Here is a 14,441-nt window from a genome sequence, read left to right as displayed (position 1 = left end):
CAATCCCTTTTGCTTCCAAATCTATCTACAGAGGAGGATTTTTATGTATAGAGTCTGTGATAGGAGCACAAACTACATTTTTATATGATTTCAAAAACGATTATTTTTCTTTTAAAATAAACTACTAATGTTAAAAAGTAGAATGCAATGAAGACTAATCAACAGTGTTTTAAATGTATTTGAAAGTGAAATTTTAATTAAAGTTTATTTTTATATTACAGATGTTTTAAGAAAAATAAAACTATTTACAATTCTAGTTTCAAAATACGTCTAATGGCTAAAATAAACAATATTGCTCTTTATGCAGATCAAGTTAGGAATAAATACAAATAATTTAAAAGAAATACTATTAACAACACAGTGTACCAATGAACAGGAACAACTGCTGATACTGTGCTGGTTCATGAGCACCTTCAGAGCCACAGAGGTGTACATATGAGAAGCAGTAACATGGATCCTCTGCAGTCCTGGGAAATGGAATTTCATTATGTAAGAATCTACTTCATCCATGCCATCTGAGAGGAAAGATGGAGCAGGATAATTAATATTTACTTCTGTGTCTCCAAAATCCTCCCAAATTCCAAATCAGAGTCTGCCTTCTCTGAAATGTTCTTAGAAAATGTCCCTCAAGTCATCAAATAATGACTTTCCTTTTTTCCTACTCTTACCCCATACTGCCCCAGCCCATTCTAAGTGGGTTGAGGCAGGAGGGTGGGGTTTTCTGTCACCAAGTGTGGGCTTGAGGAGAGTTTGTTGGGTGAAATGATTGGTTGCAGAAACAGGAACATCTCCAGATCAAGTCATGACACCTCACTGCCCAGGGTGACAGTATTTTATGGTGAAAATATCCCAGAAAGAAGTAGAAGCATTATGAAGCGCCTAGTGGACCCTGTGCTGGGACTTCTGTTGGCCCAGATTTGCTGTGAGTTGGGCTTGCCCCACAGGGAAATCTCAAGGACTGAGCAGCCGCTGTACTGTTGAGGATGTTGGGGGAAGGATGACAAGTCCTGCACACTTTCTCTCATACTCATCAGTGGGGGTGGGGGGACACATTCAAGGTTTTGAAGAAGTTACAATGACCCTCACCTGTCACTGTCTCTCTGTTTCCCATCAGGTGTGAGAGGGGTAGATGTGGAGCAGAGTCCCCCAGCCCTGAGTCTCCAGGAGGGAGCCAGCTCCACATTCTGGTGCAATTTTCCCACCACTCTGGTGAGCAATGTGCAGTGGTATCGTCAGAAGAGTGGGGGCCACCTCGACCACTTGTTCTTCATTCCTTCAGGGACCAAGCAGAATGGAAGATTAAATGCCACGACAGTTGCTAAAGAACGCCGCAGCTCGCTGTACATTTCCTTTGCCCAGATCACAGACTCAGCCACGTACCTCTGTGCTGGGGAGCACAGCGCTGCCCAGGCACCTGCAGCCTGTACGGAAACCCTCCAGCCACAGTCCCACCACAGGGCATTCACATTGCTCATTATTCCTCACCTACACTGGTACAGTTTTAACACTGACACTTCTTGGACTACAGATTTGGGACTTTGGTCTTTTACTCCCTTCCCAATCTGCATCTCCTTCTGCTCTAGAAACTTCTTACTTGAAACTTCCAGAGTACCTGCTAAAAATACAGAAGTAAAGTGAATATTTAACCACGGTGTACTGAACTACAAAATCATAAAAAGCGGGAAAAGAAAGAGAAAGAATAATAACACTAAGTAAGATGTTATCTTGAATAATAACACTCAAGAATGTTCAGGGCTGCCTCACCACGCTGTGCCCCAAAAGGCAATTGCAAATCCTCCCATCCCATCCTGCTAGTGCTGCAAAGAAAACAAAAAATATAGGCTCAATGTTTGTATATGAACCTGGTCATTTAAAACAAATTCTTTCTCTTACTGTTCTGGATGCAAGAAATCTGACACCAGTTTCACTGGCTCCAGGCAAGGTCTTGGCAGGCCTGATTCCTTCCAGAGGCCCTAAGGGAGAATCCATTTCCTGGCTTTTTTGTTTTTTTTTTTTGTCTTTCTGCCATTTCTTGGACCGCTTCTGCAGCATTCAGAGGTTCCCAGGCTAGGGGTCTAATCGGAGCTGTAGCTGCCAGCCTATGCCAGAGCCACAGCAGCGCAGGATCCGAGCTGCACCATAGCTCACGACAATGCCGGATCGTTAACCCACTGAGCAAGGGCAGGGATCAAACCCGCAACCTCATGGTTCCTAGTCGGATTCGTTAACCACTGTGCCACGATGGGAACTCCTCCTGGCCTTTTCTAGCTTCTGGAGGCCACCTGGATTCCTTGGCTCCTGACCCCTTCTTGAATCACTCTTCCTTCCACCACAGCTCCTTCCTCTTCTGGAATCAAATATCCTTCTGCTCTGTCTCAGAAGATGTAAAATAAATGAATAAATAAGCAGAAACCTCTGTTAAAAAGAGGAGACAAGGGGGAGTCTCACACCCTGTGAAGATAGCAGAGCTCAGAGGGAAGATGAAAGACTCCCTTTCTTTCCTGGCAAAGACTCAGCCATGGACTCAGCCCTTGGACTCTGCTTACTCCAGCCCTCCCAGCCTCCTTTTCCTCTCTATTCAAGCATTTTCCTTCCCTTTCCTTCTCAAATATTTGGAATTTAGGCACTAAGTTTTAAAATAACTCATAAGTTAAAGAAGCAATTACAATGGCTATTTGAATATGTTTGAAAGAAAATGCAGTGAGAACATATACATACAAATAAGGATGTGACATAGCTAAAATAATACATGGAAGGAAATTTATATTTTAAATCCTCCTATTACCAAAGAAAAAAGGTTGAAAAACAATTGTCTACATCTTTCAGCAAAAGAACATAGAAGAAGAACAAATAGAACCCAATATAACCTAAAAGAAGGAAAAACTAAAAATTCAAATTGGCAAATCTTAAAGAAAACACAAATAGAGATAATCATGAAATACAAGGTTAGTTTTCTCAAAATGATTAATAAAATTGATATATTCCTACCTAGGATTATCAAGAGAATTATCAATGGAATAAAAGAGGGTAAACTCAAATTAAACATATAAGGAATGTAAAAGAAAGCCTTACACAGATTCTACAAGGTTAAGAGGGTAAGAAAAGAACATCATTAGCAAGGGTATGCCACTGAGTAAGAGCATAGAATTAACTCACCTAAGTTGAGAAAACTGATTTTTGACATCAGTTCAAAGGCAGTTTAATGGAGGAATATCTTCTTAGCAAATGGACAAAAGACAAATGATTGAAACTAGTCCTAAATCTCACACCTTATACAAAAATCTGAGGATAGTCCCCAGATGGATTTTGCATTCAAATGTTAAATGTCAACCTGTAAATCTTTTAGAAGAAAACATGACAGAAAATCTACATAACCCAGTATTATACAAAAAAGATTTTTTTTTTTTTTGTCTTTTTGCTATTTCTTGGGCCACTCCCGCGGCATATGGAGGTTCCCAGGCTAGGGGTCGAATCGGAGCTGTAGCCACCAGCCTACGCCAGAGCCATAGCAACGCGGGATCCGAGCCGCGTCTGCAACCTACACCACAGCTCACGGCAACGCCGGATCGTTAACCCACTGAGCAGGGGCAGGGACCGAACCCGCAACGTCATGGTTCCTAGTCAGATTCGTTAACCACTGCACCACGACGGGAACTCCCAAAAAAGATTTTTGATGTGACACCAAAACACAATCCATATAAACAAATAGCCAAGGCATGGAAGCAACCTAAATGTCCATTGACAGATGATTGGATTAGGAAGATGCGGTGCATATGCACAATGGAATACTACTCAGCCATAAAAAGAACAAAATAATGCCATGTGCACCAACATGGATGGAACTAGAGACTCTCATACTAAGTGAAGTAAGTCAGAAACAGAAAGACAAATGCCACATGATATCACTTATATTTGGAATCTAATATATGTCACAAATACACCTTTCCACAATAAAGAAAATCATAGACATGGAGAACAGACTTGTGGTTGCCAAGGGGGAGGTGGAGGGAGTGGGATGGATTGGGAATTTGGGGTTAATAGATGCAAACTATTGCCTTTGGAATGGATTAGCAATGAGATCCTGCTGTATAGCACTGGGAACTATATCTAGTCACGGATGATGGAGTATTATAATGTGAGAAAAAAGAATGTATACCTGTATGTGTAACTAGGTCACCTTGCTGTACAGCAGAAAATTGACAGAACATCATAAACCAGCTATAATGGAAAAAACAAAGATCATTATATTAAAAAAGGATTCACATGGATAGTTTACCAAAGAGGATACATAATAGAGAAATAAGCATATAAATAAGCATATAAACAGGTGTTCATCATCATTTGCCACTAGCAAAATGCAAATTAAAGCCACAGTGAGCTAGCACTCCACATCTATCAGAACAGCTAACATTAAAAATACTGACACTACCACATTCTGGCAATGATGCAGAGAAATGCATCACTCATACATTGCTGGTGGGTGAAAAGTACAGTCACTCTGGAAATCAGTTTGGTAGTTTTACATAAACTTAAATATCCACCTACCTTACAACCCAGGAATCACTCTCTTGGTATTTATACTTGAAAAATGAAAAACATGTTCACACAAAAATCTGTACATGAATATTAAAGGTAGTTCTATTTGCTATGGCCTCCAATTGGAAGCCACCCAAAGGTCTTAATCAGGTGAATTGATAACCAGATATGCTGTAATACATCTACACAATGACATATTATTTGTAGATATTCCTCAGCTTATGGCGGAGTTAGGTCCCAATAAGTCATTGTAAGTTGAAAATAATGTAATAAGTCAAAATGAGTTTAATACATCTAACCTACTGAAATCAATCTTAGCTTAGCCTAGTTTAGCTTCAACATCTCAACACTTACATGAGCCTACACTTAGGAAAAGTCATCTAACACTAGATGTTAGATGTTTAAAAAGTGCTGTGTATTGAAAATCTCATGTAATTTGTGCAGTGCTGTGCTGAAAGTGAAAAACAGAATGGTTGTATGGGTACAGAATGGTTGTAAGTGTATACGTTGTTTACCCTCATGATCCTGGGGCTGGCGGGGAGCTCAGCTTGCTGCCACTGCCCAGCATCAGCAGTGTCTATGCCCAGTGTGGCTAGCCCAAAGAAAGGTCAAAATTCAAAATTCAAAGCATGATTTCAACTGAATGCATAGAACTTTCTTGCTACCGTAAGGTCAGTAATCATGTGGGACCATCATTAGTTGGGAACGGTCTGTAGTAATTAAAAGGAAGCAAACTACTGATATATGCAATAAACTGGATGGATCTCAGGGACATTCTCAGAGTGGAAAAAAAGTCAATCTTAGAAGGCTCCACAGTGCATGATTACACTTATTGGATGATTATGATCCCATTCATAATGTAAGATTCTACTTATACAACATTCTCAAAAGGACGAGATCTAGAGATGAAAAGGAGATCAGTAGTTGCCAAGGGTTATCGGAAATTGCAGAGGTGGGGAAGGTGTGCAAAGGGTTTTTTGAGGATGATGGAACTGTTCTGCCTCTTGATTTCAGTGGCAGTTACAAGAGCCTCTACATGTGACAAAATCTGATAGAATTTTGTATCAAAAAAAGAATGCATAGGAGTTCCCATGGTGGCTCATTGGGTTAAGAACACAACATGGTGTCTGTAAGGATGCAGTTTAGATCCCTGGCCTCGCTCAGTGGGTTATGTATCCTTCATTGCCACAAGTTGTGGTGTAGGTTTCAGATGGGGCTCGGATACAGTGTTGCTGTGGCTCTGATTTGACCACCAGCCTGGGAACTTCTCTACATACCACAGCATCAGCCAGGAAAAAAAAAAAGAAAAGAAAAAAGAGTGCATATAAAAACTGGTGAATTCAAGTAAATTCTGTATTTTAATAACAGTTCATCTCTATGAATCTCCTGGTGTATGTATGTAATTATTAGACTCATATACATTTTTTATCATATGCTGTTGCCTAGGAGGCTGTGGGCATTCATGGTCTCCTTGACTTATTTACTAATAATTGCAAACCAGGGCATCTGCTACCTGTCAGCACTCAGAGGTGAAATGGGAGAAAAGAGGACATGTTTCAACTTAATATCAATTGTCCACCCTCCATCACTCATTAGTGAGTTATTTTGACCTCCAAGGACTGCGATATTGTAGAGACCTTGTCTGTTATATTCTTTCCAATTTTCTAGTTGCCTTTGGTCTTTTTAATATTAATTCATCCATTAAAACAATGAAACCAAATAGAAGATTGACAGCTATATTCCACCCAATTATGTAACAGTTTACAAAATGCCAGTCACCATCGGATGTGGTGTCGACATGTACTGTGTGTTTGCAGCCTATAGATATCATGTTTTGTAGGAGTGCATTGTAGCTCTGTGTCACACAAAGATCTGGCATGCTCCTCTTGACTTTATTTTACAAAGAGAAAAATAACAAGCCAATAATAAGTGAGACTCAATGTTTGGGCCAATGGGATAGAAAATGAGACATCAGGAACAATTCTAGGAAATATGATCTAATAAGTACAATTCTACTTGTGGAGGCAACTGGACTGACTATCCTGATCGTCTTCAGAATCTAATAAATAAAACTCAGTGTCAGATGTCCAAAGAATAACGTTTTATTCCTGTAATAATTTCATATAAACATAAACTGAACAGATTCTGAAAATCAGAACAAATGATTTTTTTATCATTTGATATTGAAGGAACTTATTTGTAGAAAGACTGAAGGAGAGCCCTAGAAACCAGTGAAAAAGGGATACATTTATCATTTGGGTAAGACTGTCTTTCACAAAGAAAGCCAAAGGTCTGTGAGTTTCTAAAAATGTCATTAAACTCCAAATGGTGAAAAGTAAATATAGACTAAATGAACAGTCAGTACTAGATTACAGGAAGGGTTGATAGCGTATACTAATCACTTTTCAATAAGCTAGGAAAATTATTCTGTGAGAAATTATCAGTGTATGTCACCTTGTCTCCAGTTCTCCTCAGCTCAAACCTTTAGTACTAGTTGCTTTAGTCAAGCGCCTTGTCAGGATCTGCATAACTTAATGGGAAAGACATAACTTATCTGGGAAAGACAAGTGGACAAAGTAAAGGTTTGTGGGGAACCAGACTTTTTCTCATCTGTGCATATGACACGTGGTCTATGAACATAACAAGCCCTACTTCCTGTCTGGGGGAGTCACACAGGAACCCAGGGACTATGTATATGAGCTGCCAGACACTCCAAGACACTGAACGCTCAGCCTGAGGCACAACAAAACACACTTGTGCAGGGGAATCCGTGCCACATGCCGCTCTCCAGCCTGCTCTGGCTCTTCCTGGCCTCCGTCTTCTCTGGTAGGGATGGTCCCACACATGGTGGGAAGGTTCAGGGGGAAAGGACTGCACACAGGCCCGGGTGCTTCACATGGACTTGGGGAGGAAGGGGGATGGCAGGAAAGCAGGCATATTATGATTTCAACTGGGTTTGTCTTTGGGTCCTAAAGTAGTCTAATTCCTACATTGTTTTATTCATAGCTTATGTCTTCTGATTTTTCCCAAAGGATCCAGTATGGCCCAGAAAGTTACTCAAGACCAGCCAACTGTATCCAGTCAAGTGGGAGAGGAAGTCACTTTAAACTGTCGGTATGAAGCACCTTGGAACACTAACTACCTTTTTTGGTATAAACAGCCTCCCAGTGGAGAGATGACTTTCCTTATTCATCAGGACACTTCTAAAACAAATGCAAAGGATGGTCGCTACTCTGTAAACTCCCGTAGAGGAGAGAAATCCCTCAGCCTCACCATTTCAGCCTTACAGCTGAAAGATTCTGCTACATACTTCTGTGCTCTCCGAGATCTCACGGTGTTTGAAGTAATAGGAAAAGCTGAACAAAAACCCCAGAGCTCAATAAGAGAGAGCCCCCCTGCTACAGGACCCAAGCTGAAATGCACACCTGCAGACCCCAGACAAGAAGGGGGCGTCCTGTGGTTGCTTCATCTGTGGTCTGGATGAGAGGATTTCTTTCTAAATAAAAGCTCCTTCTATGTCATTTGGGAGCAGATGTCTAGACAACTTGCTATTACATTTTCAGTCCTGAATTTCTGACTTTAAATCAATTATACAGGACATATGTAAATGTGTCTAAAGTTGAAAGCTTGCCCCAAAATAATTTAAAGTGGCAATGTCACTTAGATATGCTCACATCAGAAACCTGCATCTAGTTATCTGGATTCATCATAAAAATCATTTCCTTAGTCCTTTCTTCTTAGGCTTTGTGTCTTTCTAGGACATTTACTGTGTGGTCTTGTCTCTGGCTGGGCAACCAGATGCAGAAGCCTGTTTTCTGGAGCAGAATATTCCATAGATCTAGGCTATAGAATGTTCCTCTACTGAAGACACTCGGGCAGGATAAATGGTGATGAATCTTTTGTGAATATCATTGCTGATCCTGTGGTTTCAGCTTGCCCATAGGTCCAAGGGCTGCTGAAGCAATTCTGACTGAACAGTCTGGGTGGTGATGAGAAAGGAGGAGGATGCAGTCAGGCACCTCGAGGTTCTGTCTGGGGATGTGTGGAGAGAATGAACACTCTGTACAGAGATCAGTTTCTATGTGTGACCCTGTCTTCCTGAACAGGACTGAGCAGCCCCTGGAGTGTGGAACCTGGTCCGCCGTCTCTGCATGCTCAGGAAGGAGAGAGCACCAATTTCACATGCAATTTCCCTTTAAGCTCTTTCTATGCTCTACACTGGTACAGAGGGGGACCTGCTCAAAGCCCCAAGAACCTCTTTGTAATGACTTTAAATGGGGGTGGGAAGGAGGAAAGATGAGCCTGAGTCTGTCTGAATACAAAGGAGGGTCACAGCTGCATGTGCATCACAGGATCCCAGCCTGAAGACTCAGCCATTGACCTTTATGCCTCCACTCAGGGCTCCCCAGGCACCTGCAGCCCCACCCAGACCCCTGCCTGGAGCTGCTCTGGTGCCAGCTGATGCAGAACCATGTGTGTGGTGGGAGGGAAAAAATTCAATGCATCTCAGTGTTTTCCATAATCAGGGGAAATGCAGACATAGACAAACAGGCATTCCAGTCACTGTAGTTCCCTCAACTAACTGGATGTTACTAAAGGTCACTAACCTTGACTCCCATCAGTATACTGGCTACATCACTGAGTCAGATTCCTGGCTTCCTCCTTTGCCATGATTCCAAGTTACTTAATGGTTAGGTTACTCAAACCGACCTAAAAGTATCTGGTTACTAGGATAATAGTTAAACCTCATTGCTTCTACATCCTAAGAGCTAGTTCTTCAATAGCGTGTCTTCACAAGAACATGTGCTATACCCTCTCATGCACCTGGCATGGAAATCTGCAAGTTTCATACCAGAATAATTGATTCTGCCTCATTCAACTCATTGCGGATTTGGGTTTTGGTTTAGTTCAATCTTCCCAGTACATGGATCTGCATTTCATTTCTTCTTATATGTGACTCTTTGCATTTTTAAATATCACTTTTGATATCTGATTAATTGGGGAAGTTCACTACAAACTTGGTCCCTCCTTCAGTTTTGTGATTGTGATGTTGAAGCAACTGAACTCTAGGATCTAAGTTTCTTTGTTTATAATTTCCAGGTGATGAGTCGGGTCGAATATCTGGGCACACTTTTTGTAGATTTCCAGGTAACCCATAAGTTTTATACCCCACTGTTACTCCTGAGGCCTCTAATTCTAGAGAATTTCTGAGTTTTGTCTACATGAATTAACTTGCTTTTGGTCTTTATCTAATAGCTTAAGTTTCCGTTTTCTCCCAACATCTACATTAGTAAGTAGTTTCCAGATTCTATCCAGCTTCCTAAATTATGTTGCCATTGTGTTCTCTCCACACCAGCACATCAATCTCTTTTTTGTTGATTCATTTTTTTAAAAATATTATTACTATCATCATCTCACTTATAGGATAAAATAACGCCTGCTATAAAAACTTCATTGCGGAGCTCCCGTTGTGGCGCAGTGGTTACCCAATCTGACTGGGAACCATGAGGTTGCGGGTTCCATCCCTGGCCTTGATCAGTGGGTTAAGGATCTGGCATTGCCATGAGCTGTGGTGTAAGTCACAGATGCGGTTCGGATCCTGCGTTGCTGTGGCTGTGGTATAGGTCGGTGGCTACAGCACCGATTAGACCCCTAGCCTGGGAACCTCCATATGCCACATGTGTAGCCCTGGAAAAGGCAAAAAAAAAAAAAAAAAAAAAAAAAGTCTAAAAAAAATTTCATTGGATTGCACACAAATGCCTCAGACTGAAACCATTTAAGAAACTTAAAAAAAGATTTATTTTCAAAGATCATTCACAAGGCTTCAAGGACTCTATTTGACCATTAGACTAGGAGTGGTTGAATCCATTTTGCTATGTGAAGGTGTGTAGACGTGGAAGTCATAGCACAGGATGGAGCAAGGAGAACATGCAGTTCCTTGTACACTAGGGTTAGTGGAGTAAAACAACACAAAAGAAGAGCTGCTGGTCAACTTCCAAGCTGGGTATCCAACATTATTAATATAAAGATCAAGGGAAGAAATTTCTTAATATTCATGGTAATGATCTTGAGGTTTTAGCTAACTCTGAATTGGTAGAAATAAAATGCACACTAAAAAATATTTAAAAAGGAGTTTCCATCGTGGTGCAGCAGAAATGAATCCGACTAGGAACCATGAGGTTGCAGGTTCGATCCCTGGCCCCACTCAGTGTGTTAAGGATCCAGCGTTGCCGTGAGCTGTGGTGAGCTGTGGTGTACGTCACAGGTGAGGCTTGGATCTGGCGTTGCAGTGGCTGTGGTGTAGACCGACGGCTACAGCTTGGATTAGACCCCTAGCCTGGGAACCTCCATATGGTGTGGGTGTGGCCCTAAAAAGGGAAAAGACAAAAAAAATAAAAAATAAAAATAAATAAATAAATGAATAAATAAAGCAAGGGCAAAGTAGGGCTCATCTGGCATTGATGCAACATAATGCTTCACAGCCTGTTCACGACATAGAACATATAGAAATTGATTATGTTTACACAGCCCATCATGTAGAATGCTGCTTCAAACCGACTCATGCCTGTAAGTTCCTTGGGCCCCTTGTTTGCATTAGAGGTGATGGGATAAAGTTCTTCCCCCACATGTAATCAGTTCCTGGATGCAGCGGCACAAAATTTAGACAATCTACTGTTATAAACATGGAGGAAAATGTTAATTTGGAGTGGAGAGTCCTTACCAGAAAATTAAAGTCATGTGTCACTAAGGGAATATGAAACAATAGTCTCAGTTTTGTTGGCTTCTCAAGTGGATCTGAAATTGAAAATAGTCTACTAAATTTTGATTATTCATAGAGATACAAGCATGACTTTTTATTTTATTTTATTTATTTTATTTTATTTTGTCTTTTTAGGGCCTCACCTGCAGCATATGGTTCCCAGGCTAGGGGTCCAATAGGAGCTGTAGCTGTTGGCCTACCCCAGAGCCACAGCAATGCAGGATCCAAGCTGCATCTGCGACCTACACCACAGCTCATGGCAATGCCGGATCCTTAACCCACTGATCAAGGCCAGGGATCAAACCCTCCACCTATTGGTTCCTAGTTGGATTCATTTCTGCTGCGCCAGGATAGGAACTCCAAGCATGATTTTTTAAATAGCCCCTCATTTTTTTTTTTTTAGAGTTAGTCACATGGAATGAGAAGAATGAGTGAAATATAAAAATCATATCAGATAAGAAAAGCTTACATCTCCCTGTTTATTGTAGGGCCCCAATATAAGCAACCAGCCACTGGGTCCTGTGTCATAGGGGCCCAAAGCTCCCATCACATCTGAGCATCACCAGTTCCTCTTCTGTGTGAGGGCAGGAGTACTATAGCCATATATGAAATAAAATTAACAGTAATTCCAGGCCCAGCTACTAGAGATAAACTGAAATCTGAGAGAGGAAAAAAACACTTTTATTCTTGCCAATTTCTCTCAGGTCCTCAACAAGGCTCCTTTACAGGACTTCAGAGGCATTGTGTTTTGTAACATCACAAACCACCCCAAACCTCAACCTCTTCAAACAGCTACTGTTTCATTATCTCATGATACCTTTGCTCCATGTGACACCTGGGGACCCGACAACTGTGGAATTCCTCAAATTGCTGACTCAAGTGTCACGGGGCTCAGTGGCAATCCGAAAGAGGGCTGGGCTCATCTCTCACTGTAGACAGTCTCAGGGATGACCATGACCCCTGCACATGGTCTCTCCTCAGAGCTTCCAAAATCTCAGCAGTGTAAGCTTCAAACACATTTTAAATCCAAAGTTGCAAGTCATGCTTTCTTCGTTTTATTCAAGGCTTATGCTAGGTGTTGGCACTTTCACATAAGTTAGAGAATTAGCTTCTAACACAAAAGGTTGCTAGTGATTTGATTGGGATTGTGTTAACTTATGGATTCATTTAGGACAATTGGTATCTTAACACACAGTCTTTAGATTCATGCGATATCCTCTTTTTTTTTTTTTTTTTTTTGGTCTTTTTTTGTCTTTTGTTGTTGTTGTTGCTATTTCTTGGGCCGCTCCTGCGGCATATGGAGGTTCCCAGGCTAGGGGTCTAATCGGAGCTGTAACCACCGGCCTACGCCAGAGCCACAGCAACGCGGGATCCGAGCCGCGTCTGCAACCTACACCACAGCTCACGGCAACACCGGATCGTTAACCCACTGAGCAAGGGCAGGGATCGAACCCGCAACCTCATGGTTCCTAGTCGGATTCGTTAACCACTGCGCCACAACAGGAACTCCTTTTTTTTTTTTTAAACATAGGTCCTCTCTAATTTCTGGTATTCATGGAGTAATTTTGGAAAGGACTTGCATACCCTATATTAAATTAGTTCCCAAATGCCTAATAAATGGTATTTTAATTGCATTTTCTAATGCTTTTGGCTAGAATGTAGAAATAAAAGTGATTATTTTTGTGTTTAGTGATCTTGTTAATTCATCTATTAGTACTAGTTCTTATAGTTTGTTTAGAGATACAGTTTTATTTTCTACAAATGTAATATCTCTGGATTAAAATGGTTTACTTCTCAGTCTTCAAACTTAATTCATTTTATAGTTTTTCCTGATTTGATGCCAGGCCTCCAGTAGGACAGTGACTTGGAGTAGTAGTAGTCTACATGACTTGTTTGTGACCCTATAGAGAAGGACTTTTAATATCGTCTTCATTGATAGCCTTTATCAGATTCAGGAATTTCTCTCCTATTTCTGGATTTTTGAGAGTATCCATCACGCAGAGGTGTTAGTGTTTTATCAGAGTCTCTTGATTTTCTGAAAGTCAGTTTATGTACATTATTTTGGCTTTCATCAAGTAAAGGAAGGAAACCTCACTTCACATAGTTTTAGAGATATGACCCTCTAAAATTCAAAGCTCTGAAAAAAAAAGCCAATAGACTAGACAAACTTGGTTTTAATTCTTCATAGTCATAAAGAGTATTTTCGTTTTTCAGTTATTATTTAAGATGACACTTTGTAGTGGTTTCTAGGATTTTCTAAAAAATAAAGAGGAAGAAATCAAAAAAAGTTGAAAAGTTATTGTTGAGTGTTCCCATTATGGCTCAGTGGAAAGGAACCTGACTAGTATCCATGAGGATGCTGGTTTGATCCCTGGCTTCATTCAGTTGGTTGAGGATCTGGCTTTGCTGTGGTGCAGGTCACAGATGCAGCTGGGTTCCTGGGTTGCTGTGGCTGGGGTGTATGCCAGCAGCTGTAGCTCTGATTCGACCCCTAGCGTAAGAACTTTCACATGCTGTACATGCAGCCCTAAAAAGCAAAAAATAAAAGTAAAAAGGTATTATTACTTTTCTTCTGCTTTTTACTAATATAATAATATTGTTCATTCCTACCCATTTAAATATTTTCAGTAGTAGTACTATTTGACTTGTCTGTGTGTGTTTGTGTGTGTGTTTGCCACAGAACAGGTTCCCAGTGAATATTTATGAATGTTTGTTAAATGAATAAAGCATGATTACCATGACATCTATTACCATAAATGTCTAATTTAGTCTAATTTTCCTCCATCCTAGGTGGGAAGTTTGTTGTCTGTTCTTGCATTTTGTCCACAAATATAACCCTCTATTTATGCTGTTGGAGTGTTTTATTTTACCTGTCTTCCATAAAACTTGGAGACTGTTTTTAGAATTATTCAAAGAGATGCTCAGCATAAATTCTTTCACTAGATTAATGAATAACAAGTACTCATTCAGGAAACAGGTAATTCTTGAGTGTCTGGGATGTACCAACCTTTCTTGTAAACACTAAATAATATGGGCTTTGAAAGTAACCTTTAAATATGGGAAGATTGGAGACAAAAGGAGTATTAAAGGAGAAGCCAACAACTGAGAATCATTTGACTGAAATAAAGCAATAAAAACAAAACCT

At 40.6% G+C, this 14,441-nt stretch overlaps 1 protein-coding gene and 1 gene segment (V, D, J or C); both read left to right on the top strand.

Moving 5' to 3' along the window:
* LOC102166266 lies at nt 781-1,983 on the top strand. Its single transcript, XM_013978234.2, has 2 exons — nt 781-922; nt 1,115-1,983. Exons 1-2 carry the CDS (start codon nt 871-873, stop codon nt 1,636-1,638), a joined length of 576 nt encoding a protein of 191 aa, XP_013833688.2. The 5' UTR covers nt 781-870; the 3' UTR covers nt 1,639-1,983.
* Nucleotides 7,179-10,233, top strand: LOC102167544. The segment is given in 2 exon segments: nt 7,179-7,362; nt 7,569-10,233. Coding segments are annotated over 2 exon segments (501 nt in total).

Source organism: Sus scrofa, chromosome 7, assembly GCF_000003025.6.
Source record: "Sus scrofa isolate TJ Tabasco breed Duroc chromosome 7, Sscrofa11.1, whole genome shotgun sequence".
Taxonomy (NCBI): domain Eukaryota; kingdom Metazoa; phylum Chordata; class Mammalia; order Artiodactyla; family Suidae; genus Sus; species Sus scrofa.
Note: the sequence above shows the minus strand (reverse complement) of the source record. Positions and strands in the feature narration are given on the sequence as shown.